The sequence below is a fragment of the Gamsiella multidivaricata genome, assembly GCF_025024155.1.
Source record: "Gamsiella multidivaricata strain RSA 2152 chromosome Unknown BC939scaffold_27, whole genome shotgun sequence".
Lineage (NCBI taxonomy): Eukaryota > Fungi > Mortierellomycota > Mortierellomycetes > Mortierellales > Mortierellaceae > Gamsiella > Gamsiella multidivaricata.
Window position 1 is genome coordinate 403,903 of NW_026251735.1, and position 14,190 is coordinate 418,092.

Below are 14,190 nucleotides of genomic sequence, written 5' to 3' on the forward strand. Positions count from 1 at the left end.
GGCCTTCTCTCTGCACGTGGGACGACGAAGATATATTTCATAATACGCGGATCGTATCATTCCAGCGGACATTTGGTTTCTGGCCGCTTCACCGAGGAAACGACTGCTAAGCTCCTCAATTTCTGCAAACATATTCTTGGCGAAAGGCTCTGATAGGAGTCCGGCTTCAAGTCAGCTCTGTACTAGAGTAGCCTCGCGGTCGGGGTAGCATCAAACAGCTTCCTTTCGATGGTCAAGAAGAGATCATGCAGTGGTGTCTTGCGATTGATAGACCGCTTAATGACATTCTAGATGCTCTCAACTCTTTGAGCATACTGGATACCCACTATGAATCTCGTTCCAATCCGAAGCCAGGTCCAGTGCTGGCATCGTTCATAGATCCGTTCGAGGTAAGCATGGATCTTTGACTTATTTTCTCCAAATACTATGATCGTCTCCGACCAGCCTTATTCGAGCTCCTCCTCCGTCAAAGCGTTCCGTGTTGTCCACCAAGAAGAAATTAACGTTTACTATTCGCCGCCCAGTGCGCCGTGAAGGTTTCTGTTGAGATTCTGGTGTCTAAGGTTCCAAATACAGTTTATAAGAATTGTGTCCTCAATGACATTGTGACAGGCTATCTCTATTGCTAAGTCCTCATCTACCATGATAACATCAGGAGGGTATCCATCACTCGCCTCCAACGGCTGATGTAGAATCCACTCATAGTCGCCTGTTGTCTCTCTGCTAACCAAGGAACATCCGACCAAAACGACTTTTCCCATCGGTGTCCACAGCTTCAAAGGCGCTGAAAGGCATATTGAAACGGTTTGTTTTTGATGTGTTGTCGTTTAGCACAATGTCCCGATAACGGCGGTAGAGGATCCTTTTGGATGGACTCATCCAGAAAACCCGCCGAAGCCTTCCAGCATCATCGAGTTCAATCCGGACGAACCAATCTTTGTCCTCACGTTCCTTCGCAAGCAGCAAATTGAATAACTCTGCAGTCTCCAATGCTCCTGATTCCGCCCTTTTCGCCTTCTGAATGGCATTGACTATCATTTTACAGTCAAACGACTTGTTCAGCCAATCGTTGTTGAATAGGAAGAGAACGCCATCCAAATTAAAGTCTCCTTTGGAATTGACATATTATTGGAAATAGAGGTGAGTGAGAAAGAGATGTGGGTGGACACACCACATCGATTGGGTATTTATTTGCATAAAATTTAATAGTGAGCTAGAGATACATTTATTAAATTAAATGAAATATGCGACAGGAATAGCTAGCGATCTTTGCAAGGATCCCGGGTTCTAGCACCAAACAACGATGGTTAAACTCAGAGGCTGTGGATCGCATTTCATGATTGTGCTAACTGACGATGGTGGTTATGTGGCAGGAAGGCGATATACGTTGTGGAGGTCAGATAACGATATGACAATGGCGCCGAATGAGCTTCGAGGTTGATTTCCATGAATCTTTGCTTCTGCTTCTTCAATACCCTCAAATACTTCGCCAAATTCGGGTTTCCATGCTTCAGAGTCTGGATCTGGATGCCCATCCTTGTCTCCTTCAGACTCGGACCATGCTTCGGCGTCCAGGTTGGCATGCTCATCCGTGTCCCTTTTAGGCTTGGGTATCCATGCTTGGGCGTCTGAATCTGGATGCTCATCCTTGTCTCCTTCAGACTTGGGTGTCCATGCTTCGGTGTCCAGATCGGCATACTGTTTTCATCCGTGTCCATTTCAGGTTTGGGGCTGCATATTCCGGCGTGCGAATCGAGATGTTCATCCTTGTCTGCTTCAGGCTTGGGCGTCCATGCTTCAGTGTTCGAGTCGGGATGCTCTTTCTGAACGTCATAGATTTGGTATTCAAGGTCGGCAGGCTGAAAAACAAGAGAAAATAGTAATTAATATACTCATGCACAGAGTTATACCAATCAGGGATATCAGTATCGTCAATATAAGAGAAATATCTACCTTGAGCGGCCAGTCGCAAGTCTGATGAGTCTTGTACGATGATAGGCAGTTCTCTCGTGCGTCCAAACTTCAATAGCTGGATTGACGGTTTTCTCGATCGTATTGGTTGCATTGACTCCACAAGATCCACTTCCTGGGGGCTGCGAAGGAACACAAAGTTTGCTGACATGGTTGTCCCAATACTCGATATCCACGCCGCTGCATTTCACATTGCAAGTACGGTATCGTCAGGGGCTGACCAGGGAAGAAAATCCCCAAATGATATTCTCCGCTTGATGAAGTCGACCTCGAGTGCTTCCCAATGATTTGTCATATGAACGATGGTGAAGGCTTTCTCCACTTGTCCACTCATGAGTTGGTCCCTCTTCCATTCCCAACAGTCCTGTCCGCCATTCCTCCATAAGTGCAGCGCCATAGGTGGGATGAAAAGTTATTTGCCGCCTGCCCCATAATCCTTAGAAAAGAGCTCCATGGTGATCCTAATGATTCTGTTATCGGTGTACTCCTCGTTCACGAGGGTAAGGACGCTATTGATGGCCAGCGGTGTATCAGTTGTTGGCTTGAATGTCCATTTCATGATCCCAGGTATATGGTGAAGGATCTGCCGAAACTATGCCGTGAATTGGGGCTCAAACTTCGCGACCTTGTTTGTCCATTTCAGCAACGTTTCGATATCCTTGACAAATGATATCGTCTGAAATACACCGGGTAGGAAGTAATAGCTTGAGGTGTAAAACAGCCGATGTCGAAAATCCTGCTTCCGCAAGGGACCCTGTTGTAGCTGTTGCGAACCGTGCGTATTTGTCCCTGAGGCCCTGGTCATGCATCCGTTCTGAGTGCTGCCTCATAGCGAGGCGAGTGCGTAGTATTTATTTAGCTCAACCATTTGTATCTCTTGCTTCCGTACCGATTACCTTAAATAGACCCTCTATAACCACCCTGGCTTCTACACCCTACTTCATGCAGACACACACGCACCTACACTCACAGACCCGAGCCGGAACGGATAGCGCCGTTACGAGTGAGGGGTCACGACAGTAGCGTTGTAGTGTAAAGGTTGTCCCTCTTATGGGGGTTGTTCTTGGTCTAATGGACTCAGACTGCACTCTAGACAGCGCTGTTTTTAAAAATTGTCTTAGCAGTCAAAACAGCAGGCAGTCTTAAACGCCAATTGTAACCACAGCAAGCTGGGCCATAGGTCCGTCTCACATAAAGCACCCACAGTTCCGCGATAAGCTAAGAACCAGAACGTGGACCAGTACATTTTGTAAAAATGCAGCGTGTGGAAACGTCCCGCAACACCTGCCATGTGCTATAGCAGCAATTTTTACAAACATTTTAAAAAAATGCTGGGGGGTGGCATCTGCCAGGCGGCCTCCAAGATTCAAGCCCATTCGCCTGAATGTTGTCTATTTTATTGATATAGAAAAACGAGGGGGACTTGCTGCCTCACAGAGATCTAGGACCGCCGGGCGGACTGGTGTGATTTTTAAAAAATGTATTGTGCCCATGACTCTCTGGAATCCAGACTGTGCATGCGTTCTTGGTCTGCCCTTCAGACCCGGGACGACCCCCTATGTTGACAAATTGGAAAGCTAAATGCATTTTTTTTTATTAACATAAATCCCCATGAGCACAAGACGCATGGTCCGCAAAGGCCTTGAAGCCATAGATGCCTTCCATGCACGGCAGAGCCGCATCCCCTACCAACTATGTTGGCTTGAGGCGTCAGATTCATAACCCATGTCGCATAGCTAGTCTAACCTAAACTCCTACGTGACCTGTTGCGCGATACACGTCTCCTAGTCAAGATCCAAAGTTAATAAGGTTGTTTTTAAGCCGAATAAACCCTCCATTGCGGTGTAGGGGGTCTACTAACGAGTTCTATAATTTCTACCATTAGTTCTATTTACAACAGGAGTTACCACGTGAATAGGACTTCGGCAAGGGTGTGCTTCGGTCACTTACTCACTTACTGGTTCGTGGTGCAGGGTCCTCCTTTAGATCGGAATGTAAGAACACAAAGGTAAAATAGACTAGACGTAAATGGAAAGGAATAAATATGGGGATCTGTTTAGCTAAATGGTGCGAGCTAGGACTATATTCCTTTGGGAATGACTGGGGTAGTTTCAAGGAGTTCGCATATTGTGATGTCCGATGAGGCGAGGAGTCGTGACAATGAAGTCCACCCCTCTAGAGTCGTTGTATGCCAATAGTCGCTGATCAGGCCTCCGTTGTACCTTTATAATGCCGTTTCACGAGGGTGGGCCGATGACGGATGCTCAATGAGACGATCGGTAATCGGGGAAGCGCTGCGGGGCAAGTACAATGTCTAAATATGAGCGATTGACGGTGCAAAGGTGGCGAATGCTCAGGATCGGCATTCCCTGTTGATTGTATCTCGTTGCATGGGTTACTGACGGTGGTAGTCAGTACCTGTCGTTGATGCGGTGTTATCCGGACAATCTGGACGAATACAATATATGATACAAATGATTTAGGTGGAAAGAAGACTCTGGTTCAGGTACCAGACCGTTTATTCTTTTATTCTGGGGGCGGTGCTCCTCCCCGTGATCTAATATTAACTTTGCAAGAACAACCAACTGATTCTCATTTACTACACCACACTATTATGTCCAACTTCCCTCGCCCCAAATAATGCTGCAGCACCCTATAATCCGCGGTCCGTCTACTTTCCTGGATCTCCGTTGCAAGTAACCGTCTCCCTTTCAAATCAGAGAAATCACCAACACTACGTTGGTGTCCCCGATCACCGTTGCGTCCTCCGGCGCGTTTGCTCATGAAGGTGATTCCATCCGATTTTTCCCAGGCGACAGTGTTCTCGCATCGTTTGTTCCATATCTTGGTCCTGCCAAACTCTTCGATCCTGCTCACGAACTTTGTTACCATGATCGTCGCAATCCACTTGGTGGTGGTAAATAGCTGTTTCCAGGTCTCAATGAGTCTCGTTGGCACCAAACCTCGGTATAACTCCTTGACCTCCCAATCCGCATCACTTTCCTGTGCCTCTCCTTCCGCAGCGTGATATGTCCCTCGCCTTTCCGCCGTCCCCTGAATCCACTGCATTGACTCCCAGATAGCCTTCGTTCCTGTTGTCGAGAAGTTGGGACAAGTCGCAGTGAAGGGCTTGTCCTTCCGTTCGGCCTCCTCTCTCCTGTTCCCATTTTCGCGCTGCCTGTCTCCATGCGCGATATCCATTCGACTTCACCCCCTCCACCGCGTCCCTCCACTCTTGCCGCTGGTCGCATAAGGCAGCTGAACAACGCCAAAGATGATCGTTCGTCTCTGGTTCACTTTCACACCTACGACATATATCCGTTTGGTGGGTATCTGGATGTCGTTTCTTCATCGCCTGCAATGTCGGCAAATCTCCATGCAGCTTCTTGATCCTGTGCAAACGTAAACGACAGTCTTCCTGGCTGGTGTATAAGCGCTTTGGCGGGTTATTATCGTGTAAGATCCGCAGCGTGGGCGCCCATGCTACCGACCGCCAATCCTTGATGTAGGTCCTCGTTCGATGCTGCAATGTCCACTGATAGTGGTGCCGTACCGCGGACTGCAGCTTCAGTATCCTTCTCAAGTCCAGGTCTGCACTGTGTGTTGCAAACTGTGCGTGGCATTTCAAATCATGGTGTTGCGTTGCGACTAGCCTCCGTAGTCCTGTATCGAACCCATGTGCTGCCTTGGCAACAGTGTCTGCAGCCTCGTTGCCACGGTGTCCAGCATGTCCTCGTATCCAATGCACAGATATACTTTGTCCTTGTTGCAAGAAGGCATAATGCACCATCGCCCACCACTGTGCATCTGCAGATCTCAAACGCTGCCTTGCTGTTGCTGAATCCCGCTGCTGCACCAACTCCTTGAAATTGTTGACGACTGTGAGATTGTCGATGTAGATGTCGACGTTCTCTTCCCTTGGGCTGATAAGAATTGTTGCCAAGAGCCCACACATCTCTGCAATTGTTAACGACGCGTATCCACCGACCCGTCCACTGAATGCCGTTGTGTAAGGACCACCATCCACAGAAACGACAACTCCAAATGCTGCACCGACCTGCTCCGTGCCGTTGTGGATCACTGACCCATTCGAGCAGAAGTGAAGCCTTTGATGTGTTTGCAAACGTCTCCTAGCTGTCCGAATTTGCTGGATTGTTGGTACCTGGAGCGCCAATCCCAGTAAATCTCGCTCAATTTCATCTGATACTGCCGGCAATGGTTGGCGAACAGGTGTCGTCATATTGTCCACCGCCTTGTGCGCATCCTCATGCAAGTGGTCTATACACGCCTCTGCATCCACATTCATATATCTACGATATGAATGGCGTCGTCTTCGTCGTTCTTCTCTGTGTCGAGCCCGCCTCTCGATGTCCCGCAGGCGTCGTTGCTCCTCCTGCTGTCGCTCCTCTTCCAGTTGCCGCTGTCGGTCACGCTCTTGCTGTTCTGCCTGCCGCCGCTCTTCTTCCAATTGTCGCTGTTGTTCACGCTTTTGCTGTTCTGCCTGCTGCATTTGTTGCCGAAGGTGTCTCTGTATTGCTTTCAGTTGTGCCCGCATTGGAAAGTTAGATGCATTACACGGCTTCTTTCCTTTGCGTTATTCCATAATATTTGTGTTTATTTGCTACTAACCTTTTTATGCTTTTTTTAGTTCCTGGCACTTTTGTTGCTTCGTTCAGCATAGAACGAGCTCGCTCAATCGCGTCGACAGAAGGGATGATTTTGAGGGAGGGGACGCTGTGGTGTAGTGGCTCTATATCAGGTAAAAGTACAAGCTGTGAATACGTTGCTCAACAAATGTCTCTTCTGGCGAACGAAGTCTCTACATAATAGTCGTCTTACTGTAATAAATAAAGGTCCAGACACAGAGGACACTTGTAATGAGATCCTTTGGCAGAAGGAAAATAAAGACAGCAAGTGCTATTTACAAGAATGAGAGAGGCGACAACACACTTGGGTTAGGCTTCAGCAAGGTCAAAGAGACTCTGTGTTTTGACTCCAATACCTAAATGACGACATCGAAGGGTGCTGTTCGTAATCCTCCGCTCTCGTTCGTTATAAGGCCATGATCGTTACCTGGCCGAGGGACCTCCAAGCTACGCGAGTGGACTCGCAGGAACACTTGATTGCACTAGGGGTCCAGAAGCTCACACGCACAGGTCCCGTCTCTGCTCTTGCTGGGCGACACACTACGGTGACCAGCTATGGCAGAATATACCAACTTGGGGTACAGTGTAGTGGGACAATGTGTGCGTGGAGCGACTTAGGGAGTCGTACAGGACAAGTGTTGCGGGAGGAAACAGACCAGGAACCTTTCGGTCCTGTCGATCTGTGTTATTTATTGACCAAAAAATTCTTATGGATGCAAACCCTATTGACTATTCCATAAATGCACGCCTCTCTACCTGCACATCCCGTAACTGGATGATCGTATGAATGTCCTGTACCTATTCTGCTCATCGCACCCTATCAAGTGATGTGCCTGATCCTTGTATCTGGCCACCCCGTCTGCACTCTATGTGGTTTAGGTAACTATCGGCCGGCTGACAGTCCAAGTTTTCTCCATGCGAGGTGAGCCACTGGAAAGCAAACCATACGGACGATCCAATCTCCTTTAATAGCGGATACGCCAACAATCCGGCTGTCATGTACCGTGGGCCAAAAAATGGGCATAAGTTTGTTTGCATTCGTAGAAAGTCTGCTATCCTTTCTACAGGTCCGGTGAAGCGCTATTCAAAAGGTCTAGGTGTAGGTTTAAGTAAAGGTGATTTTATTCAAGGACTAGTAGAACTGCCCCACGGATCCGAGACAAAAAAAAATAGCTTTATTGGACGTTCAGCAGATTTCTACAGACGATATTTCGGGTATAAACGCCCTCCTTTCCACCTATTGTACCATTTTCGATCAGAGCCTTGAGGTTGCCTCGGTGAGGAGGCGTACCTGGAGGATTATTGCACATTGAGCTTTCCATGATCTGTAGGGGGATTTTGAAGGTCTAATGGGCTGTACGACTTCCTGTCAAGACCTGAGCAGCAATTCCAAATGAGGCAACTACGGTCACATCCTTCTCGCGCCTTCCTCGGATGTGGGCAATCAAAGTATTGTACAAAAAAGACTTGTCCGTTCCTCCTGGTCCATCAATAAAGAACACCTTTGCCGCACTTCCGTCCTTGTTATCCAGCGCTGCTGTAATTGCAGCGTACAGCGCTTTTTGATCGTCGTTGTAGAGATCCAAGTCACGAGTCGTCTTACCCGCAAGTGCCTCAGTGTCAAGCTCTGCATGTTGTCCAAGTTCGTCACTGTTGGGTTGGCGACTGATGAGGCTTCGAAAGTCTCGAGGCATCTCTTCATAGACCGCTAGACTGGTCCCAGTTCATTTCAAAATCTCGTTGGCGTGGAACAGTGCAGTGCTCTTGGCATCCTCTTCAGCATTCGGGCGATCTCCAGTAACGTGCAGAAAGTCCTGAGATAGGTTATCAGCGAATGCTTCCCATAATTCGGGAGGATTGGATGGGCTGCATAGGTGTAGAACCATGGCGAAAAGATGGCGTAAGATCGTGGGACTTCAACGCCTGTTACCAAATCCTTAGTGAAAGGCCATCGCGCAAGGGGCAACGCATCTCAATCCTTTGCGCTATTCCGGCGAGTGTAAGCGGTAATTATGTCAGCGTGCCTGGCGAGAGATATAAACTCGTCCCATAAAAAATAAAAAAAATAAGAAATAAAAAATATAATAAAAAAAGAACTTGCCTTTCGAGCGTACTACTGAGAATCTTAGGGCATTCCTTGAATATGATTCAGGAGTGGCCAATTTGGCCGCATCTGCATGTCCGATACGCTTGGAGAGATCCTGCAGCAGGGGCAGGTGCCAGGTCTGCATGCTCTGGTTCGTCCAGATGGTGATTAGCGCGCTCATGCCGCTGCTAACTTTCGGGAGCGCACCAGGCGGCATAGGCGAGAATTAGCGCAACACGCCTAGTGAGAAGTACATCAGCGGTTAGTTCAGACTGTTCTGTAAGTCTGCCCCATAAAAAAAAATCCCTTCCCCCTGCCTTTCGGGTGTGCCACTGGGGTTCTCAGGGCAGCCCCTGGAGGTGATTCTGGAGTGGCCTGTTTGGCCGCATATGCATGTTCGAGGTGCTCAGACAGATCCAGCAGCGGGACTATAGATTCGATAGATTCGTGTCGAGCCAGCATGGGGACCAATATCGCTGTAAACAATAACAAAGACACACTTCACATACGCTTGGTTGCATGTTGTATCCATGTTCTCGGTAGTCAATGTAAGAAGGGTGCGGTGGTTGGGGAGGAGCAAAAGGAATGGCTTTGAATGATAAGGGTCAAGCAATGAACGTGCGAGGATGAAGGGTGTTTGGCAGTGGTGGATGTGGAGGATATATATTTTTGGGCGAAGCAAGAATTGTGTTCGAAATTTTGCATCAAGAAAGGGCATTGCAAAGGGTCATCGAGATCATAACATCAAAGAAAAAGCACTGCAAATTAATATGTTTATTTGTTAAATTTCAAAATCTCCCAAATCAACCTTGGGTAACTCGTCAAAGTCATGAACCACCGCCGATACCATTCATCACACCCCAGACTAAGCATTCACTGTGGTTGTTGCGGTGCGAAATGAGCGAGCGACATGGTGACATGAAATACCTTTTCGGGCATGCGTAGTTAGTTTGGCGGTCGTGGGGGGGGTTTTTTTTTTTCACTTTTCGCACTTGTGCATGTCGTAGGGGTTTCAGAGGAGGATGGTGGTAGGCGGCGGTGATAGAGATAGGCAGAGAGAGAGTCGGTGAGAGGGAAAGATAGATGATTTTTTTTTTCCGGCTCTCGAGTGCATCGAGTCTATAAAAGAGAGAGCACCAACCTCCAACTTTCAGCTTGTACCTGGATAAAGTTAGAGTTACCTCCAAATTCTGGTAGCTTACACGGATTTTACAACTTCGCATTTTTATTATATAGAGAAGAAGAAGAAAGAAAGAGAAAGACTGCCGTCTAAAGATCTTGACTTCAAGACTTATATACCAGTAACTAAATGCTGCGCGCAGTACACGCTGATATAGTCTGGCACTTCTTCTCATCCACACAGCTGGAATTGCACCTCTACACTCCGTTCCAACACATAAGGCACATACCGGTTCTTGGGGGCACTTGAGGACTATCCATCTCTACATAGCAGAACACGAAGATGCGTCGCTAGGCCCATGAAAATGCGACGCGCTATTCGACAACGCCCATGGGTTGCCAAGGAATAAAAATCTGCTATATGACAACCCCGGTGACTATTAAACTAGAGAGTTTGTCAAATAAATTATCCCTATAGGAAATCCATATAAACTGTTTTGTGTATTTGCAGAAGATGAAGGCATTCTGGAGCGCAGGCTCGATTTTCAGGTTGAATGAGTTAGATGAACTTCCTCCAGTGGGGTTTCCTAGCACCCGCAGAAAATAAAGTGCAACCATTTCTTTTCTTTCAACAGAACGCTCTTTAATACCTGTAATATATCCTCCACTGACTGGAGGTACACTGCCCACAACCTGAATGGTCCGTTCTCCCGGTTAATCTTGACGCTGTAAACGATATCCGAAAGCTTACCAGTATCCTTGCCCTAGCTGAAGTGCCTCAAGACCCTTCGTTTTGGAATCTGCGATCTCAAGGTGACCGAGTTTCGTTTGTTGCTCAAGTCCATCCGCATATTCCCGCATCAGTACTCAACGCTTGAGGATTGTCTAATCTGGGGATGTACCGCAGAATGCGACAAGAATTTCCTGTTTGGAATTCTCATCAGAGTCGGTGGCTGCTTCGGACAACGAAATTTAGGGAGTTGCTCATGATATTGCCACCTGGTGCATGCGATGGAATCAATCCTCACAGTAGAGCGTGGTCCTTAAACAATATCTACTTGGAGGAAAAAAAAGCAAAAAAAATCTCTTGTCAACTACGTAGTCTAAGGCAAGAATCACATACGCTTGCTTATTCTCCTGGATTTTTTTTTTTTTTTGTTAATTGGCATATCTTGAAAGTGACTGCTGCGAGCAACACTTCACTCTTTCTAGCTAGGTTTACTGTAGAGATATTGATCGTGCAAGCATGCCTACTATTACTATGTCGTAAGGATTTGTCGTTCTTATGTGCATAACACGAAGGAGAACGACGAAGAAAATATAATGAAGCGGAAACGAACGAAAGAGAAAAGAATAAAATGAGATGTAACGCTTCAGGAAAACCAAGGGAGTTGAGGTGTTCGTAATTGATGCCAGGTGACAAATGAGCAAAACGGAGTGAGGATAAAGAGTGTACCGGGAAGTGTGGGCGCAGTATGGCGAAGTATTTTGGAAAGCAATGCAGGGAGGCACGACACTGACAAAACGTGCATTTATAGAATTTTTTTTATAACAACTTGTCTCTCGACCACCAAAGCGGAACCGATCTACAGTCGCCAGTTGACAGGTCACATTCTCCGGGCCTGCGCAACAATTGCCACACCTCATCAGTGTGTTAAAAGCTGAAAACACCTTGTTACAAGAAGGGTATCTTCCCCATCCCCTCCATGGTTGTCAACCGCCTCCTCCCTTGCAGGCAATTCAGCAGCGTCCGATCCGCTGCGTCTGGGTCAAGCACGGGGCCAGGGCAGCTCCCATTTACATGGTCAGCGAGTAATGCACCACACGGACATTGGTCATCGTCGCTAATGTATCCATACCCATCACTCCAGTCCTCTCTCGGTCCCTTGTATGGAGTTCGTTTCATCTTGGCTGTGGTCCCCCATTCTCGCTCTCGAGCAATGGTGGCCTTGCAGCGTGGTTTCCAGATCAGCTCCGTAGCTTTCTCCTCAATAAAGCCGACGAACTTGTGAATGGCCTGGCGCGCAATCGACGATGGCGAGGTAAATAGGCTGCCCCACTCCTTGATAAGGCTGACGGGTGTGATGCCACGGCATAAATCGCTGATGCTCCAGGTCAGATCCGGAGAGCGGTCATAAAACTCGTCGCCTTTGAGCATTGATCGGGTCCCGGCAATACAGGATAGACCTCGGATGTGGGTCTCGTTGTTAGGACAAATCCATCGAATGAGTTTCGGTGCAGCAGCGGCGGCTCCAGCGCGGATCCTATCACGCTCTTGCTGCTTCTTGCCGTTCTTGATGTATGCGGTCGTTGCAGCTCGTCCCCACTTATCAATCTGCTGCAGCCCTTCGCGCCAAATCTCCTTGTGGACATCTCTAGTAGCACTGCAGGTCCACAGGTGATGGTTGTCCTCGTCTTGAACATCGCAGACGCAGCAGACACGGTCAGGATATAGAATCGGGTGGCGAGCCTTCATGGTATTCAGGGTAGGCAGCATACCATGCAGCTTCTTAATATGATGTGTCCTCTGGGACGTATCAGCAGCACTGCTGAAAAACGTGTGCACAGAGCGCTTGTCGTGGACATGGGCAAGGGTGGACATGGGCAAGGGTGGACATGAGCAAGGGTGGACCGCCACTCCACGTCGGCAAGATCTGGTATCGCTCTCTTGACACGACGTTGGGTTGTCCAGGCCTGATGACGCCTGATTGTCGTCTGCTGCTTGAGTAGCTGCCGCAGATCATGTTCCACAAGATGGTCGTGGCAATGTGCAAAAAAGCGGATGTCTTGCTGCTCGCTTAAATCAACCGACCAGGGCATTGACTCGACTCGGACGGCGGCTGTCGCCACAGTGTCTGCAAGATTGTTGCCAGTGTTGGTGCTGTGCCCACGGATCCACCTCACCTCCACCGACCCAGGCCGATCATGGACAATTTTGTGTAGTGCTGCCCAGTGTCCGGAGTACGTACTACGGAACCGCTTACGAGGTAACGTGTCCGCACGGGAACGCACAAGCTGCTGGTATTGTTGCACGACCGCTTGGTTGTCGAGCTCCACAATAATGTTTTGGTCTGGTGGTGCAGATAGGATGGCAGCTAGGAGACCTATGAGTTCTGCTTTTGCTGAAGAAGCGTACCCGTCTGTGCGGCCCTGCACACACCTGACCACGGGCTGCGATCGATCAACGACCCCAAAGGCCATGGCTACGTCTTCTTGACCAGTGTTAATCAAAGAGCCATCGGAGGAGATGACTCGCGGTGCTGTGTTGTCGACAGGAAATTCTCGCAGCTGTGACACAGCAACTGCCTCAGCGTGTGATAAGCTGACTGGTCCAATTGTGGTTCTGTCTGGATATAATGTGCCCACCTCCTCAGACAGCCGGTGTACAGGCAGCAATGGATACGTTTGGCGTTGAGGCAGTAGACGCAACTCTCGTTGTTGTTGACGCTGTAGTCGACGTTCGCTGTTACGCAGGCGTCGGCGCTCTCGTGCCTGCTAGGTACCGTACTGGGCGTGTATCGCTTGCGTTACACGTGCGCATTGAGAGTTGATGTCTTGCAAAAGTGCTTTTCTGCGCCGAGCAGCAGAGCCTAAGGCAGCCTATGCGCGTCCTCGTTAGGCGAGCCAGGGCGGTGTGCATTTTTTTTTTTTTTTTTTCCAATGGACAATCTTTGCCAGGGTTTATTGGTTATTTTATGGGGGTTACTATTTCTCGCTGGTCAGGATGTTCCTGAGCCAGTTTTTTTTTTTTTTTTTTTTTTTTTTTTTATTAACATAAATCCCCATGAGCACAAGACGCATGGTCCGCAAAGGCCTTGAAGCCATAGATGCCTTCCATGCACGGCAGAGCCGCATCCCCTACCAACTATGTTGGCTTGAGGCGTCAAATTCATAACCCATGTCGCATAGCTAGCCTAACCTAACTCCTGTGTGACCTGTTGCGCGATACACGTCTCCTAATCCAGATCCAATGTTAATAAAGTTGTTTTTAAACCGAATAACCCCTCCATTATGTCCAACTTCCCTCGCCCCAAGCAATGCTGTAGCACCCTATAATCCGCGGTCCGTCTACCTTCCTGGATCTCCGCGGTCCGTCTACCTTCCTGGATCTCCGTTGCAAGTAACCGTCTCCCTTTCAAATCAGAGAAATCACCAACACTACGTTGGTGTCCCCGATCACCGTTGCGTCCTCCGGCGCGTTTGCTCATGAAGGTGATTCCAACTGACTTTTCCCAGGCGACAGTGTCCTCGCATCGTTTGTTCCATATCTTGGTCCTGCCAAACTCTTCGATCCTGCTCACGAACTTTGTCACCATGATCGTCGCAATCCACTTGGTGGTGGTAAATAGCTGCTTCCAGGTCTCAATG

General features: G+C 48.4%; 4 protein-coding genes across 4 annotated transcripts; 2 read left to right on the forward strand and 2 right to left on the reverse strand.

The window, feature by feature from the left end:
• Positions 1 to 418: 418 nt before the first annotated feature.
• On the reverse strand, positions 419 to 1,147 carry BC939DRAFT_449519 (uncharacterized protein). The gene is made up of 2 exons (XM_051555395.1): positions 642 to 1,147; positions 419 to 558 (listed from the first exon to the last, which is right to left on the reverse strand). Exon 1 carries the CDS (start codon positions 1,036 to 1,038, stop codon positions 724 to 726), a length of 315 nt encoding a protein of 104 aa, XP_051413012.1. The 5' UTR covers positions 1,039 to 1,147; the 3' UTR covers positions 419 to 558; positions 642 to 723.
• Positions 1,148 to 1,723: 576 nt separating this feature from the next.
• On the reverse strand, positions 1,724 to 2,139 carry BC939DRAFT_449520 (uncharacterized protein). The gene is made up of 2 exons (XM_051555396.1): positions 1,954 to 2,139; positions 1,724 to 1,859 (listed from the first exon to the last, which is right to left on the reverse strand). Exons 1-2 carry the CDS (start codon positions 2,120 to 2,122, stop codon positions 1,846 to 1,848), a joined length of 183 nt encoding a protein of 60 aa, XP_051413013.1. The 5' UTR covers positions 2,123 to 2,139; the 3' UTR covers positions 1,724 to 1,845.
• A 464-nt stretch (positions 2,140 to 2,603) lies between these two features.
• BC939DRAFT_137068 (uncharacterized protein) lies at positions 2,604 to 3,071 on the forward strand. The gene has a single exon (XM_051550116.1). It carries the CDS (start codon positions 2,638 to 2,640, stop codon positions 2,992 to 2,994), a length of 357 nt encoding a protein of 118 aa, XP_051413014.1. The 5' UTR covers positions 2,604 to 2,637; the 3' UTR covers positions 2,995 to 3,071.
• Positions 3,072 to 4,050: 979 nt separating this feature from the next.
• BC939DRAFT_449523 (uncharacterized protein) lies at positions 4,051 to 4,572 on the forward strand (the record flags this gene model as incomplete). The annotated part of the gene is made up of 2 exons (XM_051555397.1): positions 4,051 to 4,097; positions 4,400 to 4,572. Coding segments are annotated over exons 1-2 (158 nt in total), but the record flags the coding sequence as incomplete, so codon positions are not given.
• Positions 4,573 to 14,190: the final 9,618 nt, after the last annotated feature.